A 14920-nucleotide genomic window follows, 5' to 3' on the forward strand; every position below is an offset into this window, starting at 1 on the left:
TTAGAGAATGAGAATTGTTTATGTACATTTCTAAACTCATTGATGGAAATGAGCTGCAAGTGACCTGAACAGTATGGATACAAAAAGCAGAAATAAGCTTCCTATGAAGGGTGTCTGGGTATTATCAGTGATCAGGTGAAGATGTTTTTTGGATGTTTTGGAGAGCCACTACTCCTCAAAAAGAGCCAGTTTAGGAGGTCTGAGCATCTAGGATGCTTCTTGGATACCTTAGCGGGAGGAGGCCCAATTCGGCTAGCTTGGGAATGCCTCTGTATCTCCACATATTAGCTGGAAAAGCTCTGCTCTGCTTGGACTGCTGTCCCCACAACTCAGACAAGGAAGAGTCCAAAAACAGATGGCTGCGTGGACTCATATTACTAGTATGCCTGATAATCACACATCTAAAGCTGCAGACTTGCATCTATCAGGGTACCAATAGCATTATCCTATCTTTAAAAGATAGCAGTAGATAGAAGTATTTTGCTCTTATGGAAGGTCTTCTTTCTTTGTTTTGTTTTTTTCCAGGACTGTGCTTGTTACATAAGCCGTTGCCCAATGTCCAAACTCGAAAATCCAGACCGTAGAGTTTGGGCTCTGTGTCTGTGAAACACATTCCAAAAGCAGTTTGATTCAATAAAAAGTGATGATACACCACCAATAAATTGTTTCAGAAAAGCAGCTGGGCAGATACCTCTTTTTCACTTGGCAAATTGCAATTTATGGGGAACCGCATGCCAAACCGTATATAAACCTTTGCCAGTAAAGGGAAACAGCGCCTTAATGCAAAAGGAAAAAGCCAGGATACACTGTGGGTTCGATACAGGCTGCATCCTTCAAACGAGGCGCTTTCACATTCCAACTCATTCGTGAAAATAATTCCAGGGTTTATGGCTCATGACACTAGCCCCCAGGGACACAGACTCAGGTCCAATTTCTAAAAGAGGAATCTGCCGGTTATATTCCTTGCTATCAGACTGACGACTGCACATAATTTTTTTATATTTCAGAGGTACGTAAATGACAAAAGTGTGTGCCAGCTATAGGTTCAACCAACAGCAACAAACTCTGGATTTAGAAGGGGCCAAACTTCAGTGTTTTATTGCTTGTTTTAAATCACTTCAGTCTGGTGGACCAATCGCACAATAAGTGTGATCTGAACTATATTTCATGAATTGGGTCATCTGCCTGGTAATGAAAATATCACAAATAGTCTAGCTGGATTTATGTTGACACTCAGGGGACACAGAAAAGAAATAAAACAGCAATTTAAGCAAGTTACTGAAACTGGGTCATGCGATTCCAAAGAAAAACAAAAAGCAGACCTAAGTAACAAACAACAGCATACATGTGGAATTATGGTAAACAAAAAATACAGTGTATGGTATTGCAACTTCAGCCTTACGTACTTGCATGCATGAGCTTGCATTAGAAAAGCTCCACTGCCACCAATTTAAATACTTACCTGACTTTAAAAGCATTAATGTCATACTATTACAATAATAACCAACAGCAATTCATTATTTTAAAAGCTGGAGTCTAATTTTACTACAAACTGTGAGCCAGCCTAAAACTCAACAGATTGTGGGCTCTGTGTTATTTCTAGCAGATCCATTCGTAGTAATCTAACAATGAGAAGTGGGTCAGGGCAGTGGAGCAAATGCCAGCACAGAACAGGAGGGTTAATGAGGACCCATGTAGGGATCCCTGGTTTGAATTAATGAGCGAGGTGGCCAGGAAAAATCTGCCGTCTAGACAAGCTGCTGCACATTACCGTGAATAGCATGCCTTCAATGAAAACACTCTTCTCACTCAAGTCATCGCTGTGGAGAATTCATCTGTTTATTTTCCTAACAAATATAGAAGGCAGTGCGATTTTCAAGTTCTGCTGCTTACAGACACGGGCGTTCCTGCAGGACTGGTGTCCAAACCATCACCCGATAGGAATACAATTCAGTCAGGACTTCAGGAATATTTTTGTCCCCCAGAGAGGCTTCCACAGAGATAAGACATAATCAGCCACAACTCATGCTAGTGGACTTTTTACAGCTCCCTCTCTCTCCCTGCAGCTAACTTCTTCATCATCAGGAGGCAGGCAAAGAAAAGACTTAACTCGTGGCCCCTGCGTCTTCTTGTGGCGAGACCATCTGAATGTGAATCCATTCAGACTCTTCGGGTGACGCCAGGAACATTTTGTCCCCGGAGCACAAAATATTCATTTGTCAGTTGGCGCCGGGGTGCACAGAGCTGATGAAAAGCACTGTTTACCTATTATGCATAGCAAGCGATGGTGACTGAGGGGATTCAGCTGCTCCAGCCCCCTTCTGAAAGCACATGGCACTGAACGGATGCCATTGAAAAAGTGGCCGGGAAACTTTCTTTTATATCCTCAATGCAGATTAGATCAGTTTTTTAAACTTTCTCCAGGCAGCTCATTATGCATCACTTTCACAGGATAACAGTGCATCATGAGAAGTGATAAACTGTAGTACCATTCATGCCCTGTGCACAGCACGAACAATGCGTGCAATGCCAAGATGTTTTCATGGCTTTATCTATGAATGCTTGGAAATGTGTGCAAAGCTGTTTCCTGTCTTGGATGAAAAGAATGCGAGGCTGGACCTGAGGTACAGCTTGTAAGTGGAAGCATGAGGAGCTTCCTGTCCCACAACAGTGGAGAGGGAAGAGGAGGGAAAAGGACACTGGCCCAGAGCAGGCACTGCCCTTTTGTTGCAGCTGTATAATGTTACGCCCATCATGAACCACTTCAGCATTCTTCCAGCAAATAAATAAATAAATACAACACAACAACTCGCTGACAAATGTGGCTACAGCGGGTAAACACAGACCGGAAACAGAGCATGCAGGACAGCTGAGGTGCAACAGCAAGCGCCCCCCCCCCCCCCCCAAAAAAAAGAATACACAACATAGAAGCAAAACCGGCTACCAATAGCAATCCTGACCTGGCTTGAGTAAGCACACAAATATGATAAAGGAGGAGCTAGATTTTGGTTTTATGTGGCTGAATGGCCCCTTAGACCTGATAACAGGTTCACGATCAACAGGGCAGGATGTGACAGATTTTTTTTTCTGAATCCACGAGAAGTTTCAGCTGATCCAAGTCAAATATCCCAACTCCTCGTGTGTAAACATCCACTGGTGACTTAACATCAGGCGTGTGCTTTCTGTGTAAACACACGCCCGCTGGATTGAGCGTGTGGCTGGTTGAGGAGGAGGGGGTAAAAACCAAAAAGGAAGAAAAAGTATCTCCCAGTCTCGCCTTGTAGCCGTGTGGCTAAGCTAGCGCAATGCTATCTAGCATCAACATCATCACACACACACTGACTGACGGCCTGGACATAAACCTCAGCTCCGCCAGCTCAATCTGAGAGCCAAACTTACCGGCTTTCTCCTGATCGTATCCCACGACAGTAAAATAGTCAGCCAATCTAGCCATGTCTGCCGCTTTTCCCGAGATTTACCAACACAATTCAGCATTTTTCCTTCTTCCAAAGCACAGCCATGTTTGACAGAAGGAGTGTCACTGCGCTTGCGTGCAGGAGCGGGATACATCCATGGGCGTGGGCCCTCTCGAGTTTACAAATACAGCTCTGTGCTCCAGCAGAGGCTCGTTTTGGCCCTCAAGCACTGTTTCTTTTTATAAATCGAGGGCAACCAAACCTACAGCCACCAAAACCAAAAGAATACTATATTTTGCTATAACTGTGTGAAGTTTAGGAAAATTATTTTTATTTGAACGGCCTCATATCACAGCATTAGTCAGCTCATGGCACAGTTGTAAGTAATATGCAGTATAACAGAAAAGAAACCAAGCAATTCTAATAGGGAATTTTATCTAGGCCACTCTTGGATTTGCTAGAGACTCTGTAAATAGAATAGAATAGAATAGAATAGAATAGAATAGAATAGCCCTTTAGTGTCATTGCACGTGTACAACGTGGGTGCTCCAGCCAACCGTGCAGGAAAAAAATAGTAAAGACATCAGGAATAAAATAAATGGAAAACAGAAGAGACAAGATATATACAGTAGAACTGCTCTAAAATGCAAACAATTAAAAAAGAAACACACACACTCACTTTCACTTAGTAATGTAAAATATTTGCATCAGATTTTTAGTCAGCAGAAGTTTCCATGTTACTATATCACCACATGCTGTTTTATTATCCATGCTATGCTCTTTTTTTAGCATGGTGATTGTGATGTAACATCTCTTAACCAGTGGAGTGTGTACAAACCCTTAACCTTAAGTGCACATTGGCCACTAGTCAGCTCTGTCTGAAGCTAAAACTGAATTTTCTGATTTGTTTTTACTTTTTATGCTACGAACTCCAACGCCAACTGCAAAAATTAAAAATCCCCATGCAGGGACTATTCCATAGACGTACAAATTTAATGTAACATTAATTTTTTTAGTTGTTTTTGTGTAAAAAAAGGGGTCAAATATCGTGTTTGTGCAACATATTTAGTATCAATGAAAAAAAAGAGAAAAGGACAAGCCGAGTAGCACGTGTCGATGAGTAATATGTGAGTGAGAGAGACAGGCATCCACCACCACCACCTTTGCTGTCAACAATAGCAGGAAGACAGCAAGCAATTTCCTCTCTCTTCTTCTTTTTTTCCCCCTCGTGCTGTTCATCTGCTAGAAAAAGGACACAGGTAGTCAAAGAGTTGAACCTGTGGCAGAACATATTAAAACTCCTTTTTTATAAAGTGTTTATCGCAACACAAGAATGATCATTATGTAAACAGACCCCACAGCACAATGGATATTTCAAGGTAATAATTATGACTTACCTTTGCAATTTGTGCTTTGGGGACTGACAGCCTCTTTTTTTCCCTCTCCTCCCAAACATGACAACTGTTGCTCGGCTTTTCTGACACACAGACCTACTCATGCATTAAACTGTAAGGTTGTACAAAAACTGTCGGGTCATCTTACCAGGACAACATCACAAAGGACTTTCAAAAGATTGCTATATAAGGAGCCAAAAAGCACTAGAGGAGTTTTGTTGTCATGATTGCACCATCTCTTGTTGTAAACTCTGGTAGGGGAATTATTTGTCCGCTGGAGGCAATTATCATTACAAAGTGCTTGCAAAACATTCGCTGGTTTACAACACATGTGTTTGGCATTTATGTTTTTTTTTTTTAGTTTGAAATATGACACCAAAGAATGAGGTTGTCTGAGTTATAAATAAACTCAAGAAAGTTTTTAATTATAATGATATACGAATTACAGGATGCTGGTGCGCTACAGGGGAATTTCAAGCGTTACATCGTCTTTAATTCAGTTTGAGCTTTTCTTCCCCATAATTGAAAGTGAAACAAGTATCAAAACTGAAAGAAATACTTGGACCTTCTCTGCAATGTTAATTTACACCATATCCAGTGCCTTGTGGAAATTTCTGTACTGGAATTTCTATTCTGAAAAAAAAGAGAAAAGTTGGTATTTACAGCATTTCACACACAGGGTCATTCTTGGGTGCATATTACCTGTTTGTGCTCATCTCAAATACAGACACACACTAGATCTTCACTAGCCGTGGCTCAGTGAGATGAGATAAACAAAGTCTTAGCCTCCCCAGCTGGTTATTTTTTATGCAATTTTATGTGATTTATTTATTTATTTTCGTCCTCCCTAAGGGGCTCGTAATAAGCATCTGTCTCACGAATCCCACAGACAGTTTTGATTTTCCGCGCTGTGGAAATCTAAAACATTTTCCTGTGTTTTCGTGTAAAAGCAACATGCAAATTTTGAGTTATAATGAAAAAGATATAAATATAATAAAGTTCAAACTAATGAGACATGTTGGTATCACCTGTGTGAACTTGCATTCCTAAGGTGAAAAGTGAGGTGAGATTACTCACACACACTGGCACACTGAGTTAATATTGTTCACACGTGACAGTTCTTTTGTAACTTTATTTCTAGTTAATTGTAAAATTCCATTTCACATTTATCTAAATAAATTTGTGGTAAGCCCATAGTCAAATATTTGCCTCTTACAAACAAAAACATAGAGCATACTCTGTTTATAGTTGGGAATACATGTATTATTTAATCCCTTATTATGTTCAGTGTCTCTTTCAACGTCTCAAATTCATCATCCAGTACATTCTCAAGCTAATGTGGAAGTTCAGCACATCAGGGAGTGCCCTGAAAAGGAGTCTGATGAAGCATTCCTTAAATTTTACTTCAAACAATTAGCCAGATGGACTGAAAAGAGCATTAACAAAAACTATAGCCGTGTGACCTTAAAGTCCAAATATTACAACTAAAGTTCAAATATTACAGCCACAAAGGAAAAGCTCTTTTCTTTCTGTGATTAACACCCACTGGAGAAAGCAGCTATCTGACGCGAACATGTTGTACGTTTACTGGCACAGTGAGTGCACTGTTTGACTTACATAAATAATGACTACCCATTTGGTTATACACACACTTAAATTCAAACAAACAAACAAACAAACAAACATTATTTTATTTTTAAGAGTCATGCTGAGGTGCAAAAAGAAAAAGAAAAAGAAAAGAAAAAAAGAAAAGAAAAAATCTAGTGCTGTGACTCACTGAAAGCATGAAAGAAGAACACAATGACAGCAACTCTTAAATTTCCTTTAATGCTTCATGTTTAATGCTTTTTCAAATGCATTCCTGAAGTTTTAACTGCTGTAGTACATGAACAACAGCGCAGCAGTAGTGTACTGGATGGGGTGGGGGGGAAAGGATGAGAGAATGAGTGTGTCACTCATTAGCCCCTCCTACAATTTTTGTATAAAGGGCTGTCCGTCTGGTGTGTAGGAGCTATTAGCAGAGTGACACAGCTGCCTTACAGAACTAGAAGCAATCTCAAGAAACCTGTGGAGTACTCTTTCCCAGCTGATTCTAGAAGAAGAAGAAGAGCTTTCTCATCCAACTAAAGAACAGAGACTAAGGTATGTGCACTTGCCTTTAAAATAGACATTGCTTAGATTTGTTATGCCACTAGCTGATGGCTTTATCCTTGCTTTTTTGAGGTCAGGGCACAAGTGTAGAGACAAGAACAGGTTATCTGTCTGGTTATATAAGCAGTTCAGCTCTTAATGTGTGCGTCTGTTAAGGAGTTGCCTTTAAGGTGCAAAGCATCCAACAGGGGCAGCATACCATGTGCTGTTTATCATATTATTGCACATAATTTTGCTGTTTTGTTCTATTTAATCAGGTGACTGAGTTGAATTACATTTGTTTGTGAACTATTTTTGCCTGCTTAATGGGAGACTGTGTCCTTCACAGTACTGGCCAGGGGCCCAAAGCATGGTTGTAGGTTTACTTAGCCCAGCAAGATCTGACCTTAGCTTAACTTTCTAAATAAATGAATGATATGTGCAAATAACTTGGCTTTTGGACTCTTGTGTAAGCAAGCACACTTATTACAGTATGAAGGAGTCTAGCATGGACAGAAGGACAGCAGGAAATTTGTATAGTTAAATATTAATAAAAATGTACGAGTAACTAACTATTGATTTTTTTTTTTTCCTTCTCCAAACAGGAGCCAAAATGAAATTGATCTTCCAGTCCTTCATCTGCTGCTGTTTGCTGGCAACAGTAGCACACTGTGTGGAACTTGAAGTGAATCCTGAATTGAAAAAGAGGTGAGTTAACTGAGGCATGATTTTCATTTGAACCCGAGGCAGGGTGTGACACTCAGCATTTCAATTATCTACCTTGGACTAATGGCATTTTTTCCCCTTCCTCTTACAGGCTAAGCATATGGCTAGGAAGCAGACTGAGGCGAGATGTTGACACCATATCAGTAGAGAAGAGAGCAGAGGCTGAGCACCTTGTCAGACCAGAAGACATCAGGGATGCATTGTTGCCACATTCCAGGTAAGATCGTGCAATTCTGACAGTCTTATTATAAAGTAAATATAAATTCAAGAAATCCAAAGTCAGCTATTAACAGTTCAGGATTGAACAGTATAGACTCATGCCCTCTCCCTTTGTCCTCCAGCACTGACATCCACGTCCGGACCAAGAGGTCTTCAGGCTGTTCCCTGGGTACCTGCACAGTGCACGACCTGGCAGATCGTCTGCACCAGATGGGCAAGTTAAGGGGCGGGAATGCACCTGCCCACAAAATTAGCGCACACGGATATGGCCGGAGGCGTCGCTCCCTTCCATCATACAGAGTCTCACTAAGGCTAGAGAAGGGCAGGCTGAGGCCCGTGTGGAGCACGGTTGACTCACAAGTTCACAAGCTTGAGGCCCTCCTCAGACGGACATGAGCACCACTTTGCAAAGGGAGTTGGGAACAAAAGTAAAGGAGTAGTGTCCTGTGCGCTCTGCTTTAAAATTCTTGAAGTGCCTCAGACTACAGCCAAGTATGCTCCAGCACATTTGTTCCAGGCTGGAGGACTGAGTCAGTGAATCAGAGCAAAACTGGCTGCAGCTGAGTTTGTCCAAAGCCCGAGCCTTGCAATGAGCTCAGCAATGTACAACTTTCAAAGAAAAAAGAAAAACTGCAGCTGCTTATAGACACTGGATGGCACAGCATGGAGCAAACTACAGGTGCTGCTCTCTGCATGGCAGAGGAAGAGGAAGAGTGCTAATACCTGGCAAAGTGGACTCATCCTCTCGATCAAGGGGGAGGACTCTTCTAATATTCTGGGACTTAACACATTTATTCCTCAAGGCCAAGACTTTGATAAGTGCTATCCTTTAAGGATTTGTGCCATTGTGTTCCATGAAACTGTCAGTACTTGTCTGCACTTTTCCATTTGGACTTAAAGTCAAATGAATCATCAGGAAAAGACATCTTCATCACAATGCCAAACACGAAGATAGGCTCCACAGCTCTAAAGCTATCAGTTTATATCAAGTTTTGGACACTGTATAAGGGAAAAATGCCTTAGATTATGTGATATACGTGCCAGTTCTTAATGGACTGAAATATACTTGAAATGTTATTGTTTGTAAAAAAACACAAGTGCAATCCATATTTGTTTTTATTGCAGGTATGTGTAAATATGAATTACTTTATTTAAATATTACATAGGAGTTACAGCAAAGTACTTATACAGATAGAGCTATTTTTGTACAGGAAGAAATATATGGGCATTGTAGCTATTTGTCATTACTCTTGCAAACTGTGGTAATAGGATATCTGTTTTAGAGGTATATTATATATTTGTAAATGTGTTCTATTTTATTTGTGTCGCAGCAATAATGTCATTCAATAAACATTTTGCATACAAAATCTAAACCTTGTTTGGCTCTCCTTTCTTTGTGCTCCTGGCTCGTGTGAATTCAAAGTGGCACTCTATTGTCTGAGGGCAGACTGTTACAGCAAAACAAAGAGCACCTGGACTCTGTTAAGTGTTTAAAGGTTCTCATTAGAGCCCCCCTCCCTTCTCTTGCTGCATCCCCCTATTTATGATCCCACTCAAAAAAAAAAAAAAGGGCAGACAGGTTGCCAGGCACATTCCTGCTAGGTTCAGCTCACATTTGCTGGTTCTCTCGACACCACAGAGCAGCCCTGAAGCCACTGGAGGAGGCTGAGGCTTTGGCTACATCTGTGTTCAATGGAAGATGTTTGGGACACAAGTCGGCTGATGCGGGGGGTTCCGGTTTAACATTCTTTCCATATCATCCCAAAAGCTACTCAAACACGGCACCGATCAAAACGTTCCCGTTCCAGCACAACAAAGACCGAACCAGATTTAAATCATTCAGATGTCCCATTTTCACCCCTCCTAAACCATTTAATATATTCAGAAGTATTCACAACAATGAAATGTGCACTTTTTAACACTCATTTAAATCACAGAGGGAATAAAAGATGGGTCTTTCATATCAGCTCAAAGATTATTACTACTCTTTCTTTGTAATTTGAATGATAAGATTCCTGCTTTTAATTTAGTGGAAATTCATATTACAGCTGTTCAAAGTGCAGGTAGAAACAAAGTGAGGATCACAGCGGTGTTATGTGTCCTCTATTGCCATCTAGAGATATTTGACGGCCATAACTGCAATATTATGGCACAATTTAAATTGGTATTATTTATTCACTTAGGTTAGTCAGCTGAATGAAATTATTAATTAACAGTGTTGGGTGAGAACCTTCCTTTTTTATATTATTAGATTACAAATTTAAGTTCTGCCTATCCCGATTGTGAGCATTCACAGTTTAAAAAAAAACAAAAAACAAACAAACAACTGAATGGGCGATCGTGGCTCAAGAGTTGGGAGTTCGCCTTGTAATCTGAAGGTTGCCGGTTCGAGCCCCGGCTTGGACAGTCTTGGTCGTTGTGTCCTTGGGCAAGACAATTCACCCGTTGCCTACTGGTGGTGGTCAGAGGGCCCGGTGGCCTCGCCTCTGTCAGTGCGCCCCAGGGTGGCTGTGGCTACAATGTAGCTTGCCATCACCTGTGTGTGAATGGGTGGATGACTGGATATGTAAAGCGCTTTGGGGTCCTTAGGGACTAGTAAAGCGCTATATAAATACAGGCCATTTAATATAGTTTTTGTTGTAAAAAGTTTTCATTTGAACGATTTAGATTTGTTTTCTATTTTTGAAGTATAGACAACTGATACATTTAATAATTAATATAGAACAGTAACTAAAGACAAAACGTGAACCACAAATTACAGAATAGCAAAAGAGCCACACATAGTGCAATAAAACTGAAGCAAAGCAAATGTGCCATCTAGTGGTAAATCAAACGATGGATTTCTTAAATATTAATTTACTTACACTTCGTCTGGGAATTAAATTCCAAGACAAAAGGAAAAACCTGCAGGAAGTAAAACTGTAAAGTGTTCCTCATCACTGCAAAATCACTCTAAGAATAGAATTCTAACCATGTAACGGTGTCACTCCTTCAGTAAGCCAATCAGCTGGTGACGCCAGAGACGTTTTGTCACTGGCGTCACCAGTCTGACTGTGGCATGGTGATGCATCAGCAAACTAATGAGTCTAGACCAGCTGGTAAAAAACCTTACAGACATTTCACAGCTTACTGCAGACTAAACTCCAGGTGTTGCTATTAAACTCAAAGAGCTATCATGAGAATTATTTTAGGTCCTGCTTGTTGTCAGCTAAGATCCACTCACTATTTGAAATTTAATACCCAAATCCAAATGACTTTCATCTGGAAAATGCAGAAAAGAATTATGGTAACAATGAGATCCACATACTTTCATTGTTTGAGGCACTGCTGAGAGGAGAGGGGACAGGCGAACACTCTATCTGATAACAATAATGTCAATCAAAATGATACAGGCCCAAGACTAAGAGCTAGGCCTCTGAAGCCAACTCTAAAAGTACCTTGACAACCTGAGCTGAGAGGATTATCCTCATAATCTCCACCACTATCAGTCTAAATCTGGGACTGGACCCGTTTGTGGTTACACCAGTAAATCTGAGTCCTCTTGTGAGGCGATGTGAGGAGTTGTGCAGTATTCACTTACAGCCACTGTCCACTTTATTAAATACACCAGTTCAACTGCTTCTTAATGCAAATATCTAAACAGCCTGTCAAATAGCAGCAACTCAATGCATTTTTGTAGACATGGTCACGAAAACTTGCTGAAGTTCAAACTGAACATCAGAATGAGGAAGAAATGTGATTAAAGTGACTTTAAACCTAACATGATTGTTGGTGATCTTCTAGGATCTTCCCACACAACCATTTACAGAGATCGTTCTGAAAAAGGGAAAATATCCAGTGAGCGACAGTTCTCTGGGTGAAAATACCTTGTTGGTACCAGAGATGCACGGCGAGAGTTTAACCTCCTAGGATGGTTTTGTCAAACACTATAAAGTCACAATAGCAAAGAGAAATGAAAAATGCATGCCATGAAAGAGTTTGGGTTTTAGGAGGTTAAGTTGATAGAATGGGAGCAATAACTCAAACAACCACTCAATACAAAGAAGGTAAGCAAAAGGGCAGCTCTGAACAGATAACATATCAAACCGTGGAGCAGACGGGATATAGCAGCAGAAAAGGACAATGTTTGCCACTACTGTCAGGTAAACACAAGAACCTGAGGCCAAAATTCATACATGATAACAACCAGAAGACTCTCTCTTTGGATGATCTTTGGATGGATGCTATGTAAATTTATTAAGAAAATGAAATTATAGCAAATTAAGTCAATGCACAATTACAGGCTTTAAAAAAATACCCCCTTTTAGTGAAAACCATTACTTTCTTTGTAGGTCCACGTGTTTATCTAATGCAGTGGTTCTCAATTGTGGTGTAGTACACACTTTTCATCAGTGATTGGAGAAAAGAGTGAGTTTGGGATTGTAAACACCTTTTCCCTAGCTTCTTGAAGTTAGACATGCTATGAAAAGTTTGAGAACTGCTGATGTGATGTGTGTGCCATGCCACTTCTCGGCAAAATATCCTGCAGTGCAACAAATCAACCACAAGAGGACATCTCTGCCTCTAAAAAAAAGGAGCGAGACATTTGGGGGAAAACCTAACAATTCATATACTGAGCTGCTGTGAATGTAATTACTACTAATATTAACCTGCCTCATAAAGTTGTGGAAGGTCCATTAATGGCAGACTTCAGGATTCGGTTTTAGCTCATATCCTCGCACTAAGATTTGGCCATGAAAGAGTTAAGGATGGAGCGATGTGTGCTGCTGGCTGGTGGGTGAGAAATCAAATACTTTCTCAGCAACAAGAGCACAGCATGACTTAGATGTTTCTGAGAGACCTTGAGCACAGTTTCAACTCACTTCAGACACAGCAGAGCCTGAAGAGGTGAGTGGACTTATTCGACATACTAGTCTAGTAGCTGAGATGGCCACCATCATAAAGACTGAAAGGCAAAAATCACTTTAATTTTTCCTGCTAGGTCTTCACGTTTGTATCCATTTTTCTCCCCGTCATATAGATATTGACGGGGAGAAACAAATTCTATACAGATTTGTTACACTGTATGCGATCATTTGTCACTCGTAACAAGTTTATGTGTATCCATATCTAAACCACTGATGCATAAAAAGAACACAGACTTACGGGAAAGTCTATCTGACAAGTGTTATAGAATTGCTGAAAGAAGAGCGGCTTGATATTAGTAGTTGAGTGCTTTGTTTTTTATCTGTACTGTTTTCCAGACCCTGGCCACTGAGAAAGATGAGAAGAGAAGACACACCTCTTTTAAAACAGCACTCAAATCCCGGCTTAGGGAAGAGTGAGTCCTTTTCTCTCCCCCCCCCCACCCCTCGCTCATGTCTATCTCTCTGCAATGTGGTTAATGGCTTTCTCTTGTGTCATTGGCCTCCCTGTCAGATGTGACATTGACAAAGAACCAATTTGGGGACTCAGTCAGCCACAGCAGTGAGGTGTCTGAGAAACTTTTTTTTGAACGATAAAGGCAGCAGAACATAGCGAGCTGAATCTGAGATAGGTGTGCGAGTGCTCAGTTAATGGCCTCCTGAAACCTCCTAGGGGTCTTACACAAGTAGTAGGAGATGATACATGTTTCCACATTATAGTGCTTTTAAATCAGACTCACAAATACGAGGGTGCACAGACCCACATTAGCACAGTCCAGTGCGAGAACCATTACAATACTCTTCACATTAGCGTCTAATAATGCTGCCTGCAGACCAACACCACTCTCGGACATTTGATCCAGTGTTTCCAGACACACGATCTGAAAGGTTCTTACGATCTAGAACAAAATGTTTTCCTGCGCTGAGGAGTCACAGATAGATTGCAAACATTTGTAATTTAAGCGACAGATTGATCACAGTGTAGCGGTGCAGTGGAAGTTAGCTGCAGGCATATTCATAGTAATTTGCTAAATATCTTAAAATTATAAATACAATTAGTTTTATTAACGTAAGGAAACAAACATCAATCTACTTTAAAAGATAAAACAATGAATCAGTAAAGCCTCCATTAAAAATTTAAATATGCAGTGGTGTAGTATATAATATAGACTCCTAATCATAATATGAATATATTACATGCATATGTATCTGTTGCTTTTTTATTTTAAAAACCTAGCAAACGGATATGATCATCATCTTTGCTTTGAACTCACAGTTCATACAGGGGATCAGGCTGACTACATAAGCCTCCCATAAGAGAAAATAACCCTGGATCAGGTAACTGTTTTATCAAATGACATCAACACAAATCGAGACAAGGGCACGCTGATGTTAGAATAAATAAATAATAAAGAAAAGGCCCATTTAACCTCAAAAATCTTCTCAACAAACATATCTGTCATTCTGTCACGAGCTGTTCATTTATGGGTTTAATTGACAGAAAAACAAATGAATTAATAGAATATTGATGCTATTGTAGATATAAGCAAACTGATACTTAACCAAAAATGGCTCAACCTCTTTACATAACCTTTGAGTTATGATCTTCTCAAATACTTTCATAACATTAGAAGTTAAAGTCACTAGCCTATAAACATTGTCTACCTGAGGACAAACCTTTTCTGGTGCTCAGAAATTGTGCCACACCTGTTTTCAATTGCTGTTATCTAATAAACACGTGTGCAACAGCATCAGAATTGAATAATATGAAAATTATTTTAATGTACTGCCAAAAAGCTCAGTCTGTCTATTGTTTTAATATCTACTGAGTAGTGACGGAGGATAGTGACTTATGAAAATATGAAATATCAGGAGGAGTCCAGTTTTTTCCAGCACATTCATAAGACTGTGAATTAATGACTAAAAAGGACTCTGGTGGTTATACAAGCAGGAGTCTGTTTTCCTCTCGCCATTTCCGTGTGTGCACACCGTACAGTAGGTGACACACAGCTGTGTGTTTGTATCAGAGAGCATGTGTTCCCAATGGACAGAAAGCAGAATAGTGAAAAAGAGCAACAGGCTATGTCTGACTTTGACTGAAACCCTCCCTTTGTTGACGGCCAGTTTTAAC

The 14920-nt window shown here is 40.3% G+C and overlaps 2 protein-coding genes across 5 annotated transcripts in view; one reads left to right on the forward strand and one right to left on the reverse strand.

Moving 5' to 3' along the window:
- The window catches only part of sbf2 (SET binding factor 2), a 106586-nt gene extending 102992 nt beyond the window's left edge, over window positions 1-3594 (reverse strand). For 2 of the 4 annotated variants that reach the window (XM_026167769.2, XM_026167752.2), the window contains exon 1: window positions 3400-3594. In XM_026167769.2, coding sequence (XP_026023554.1) covers window positions 3400-3570 — 171 coding nt within the window. In that variant the 5' untranslated portion in view covers window positions 3571-3594. The remainder of the gene's footprint in view (window positions 1-3399) is intronic. The other 2 variants (XM_080298352.1, XM_026167761.2) reach the window with 1 other exon arrangement.
- A 3223-nt stretch (window positions 3595-6817) lies between these two features.
- On the forward strand, window positions 6818-9258 carry adma (adrenomedullin a). The gene is made up of 4 exons (XM_026165742.2): window positions 6818-6952; window positions 7546-7648; window positions 7758-7883; window positions 8008-9258. The coding sequence occupies exons 2-4, from the start codon at window positions 7554-7556 to the stop codon at window positions 8279-8281; spliced, it is 495 nt and encodes a 164-aa protein (XP_026021527.2). The 5' UTR covers window positions 6818-6952; window positions 7546-7553; the 3' UTR covers window positions 8282-9258.
- The last annotated feature ends 5662 nt before the right edge of the window (window positions 9259-14920 follow it).

This window comes from Astatotilapia calliptera, chromosome 1 (assembly GCF_964374335.1).
Source record: "Astatotilapia calliptera chromosome 1, fAstCal68.1, whole genome shotgun sequence".
Taxonomy (NCBI): Eukaryota; Metazoa; Chordata; class Actinopteri; order Cichliformes; family Cichlidae; genus Astatotilapia; species Astatotilapia calliptera.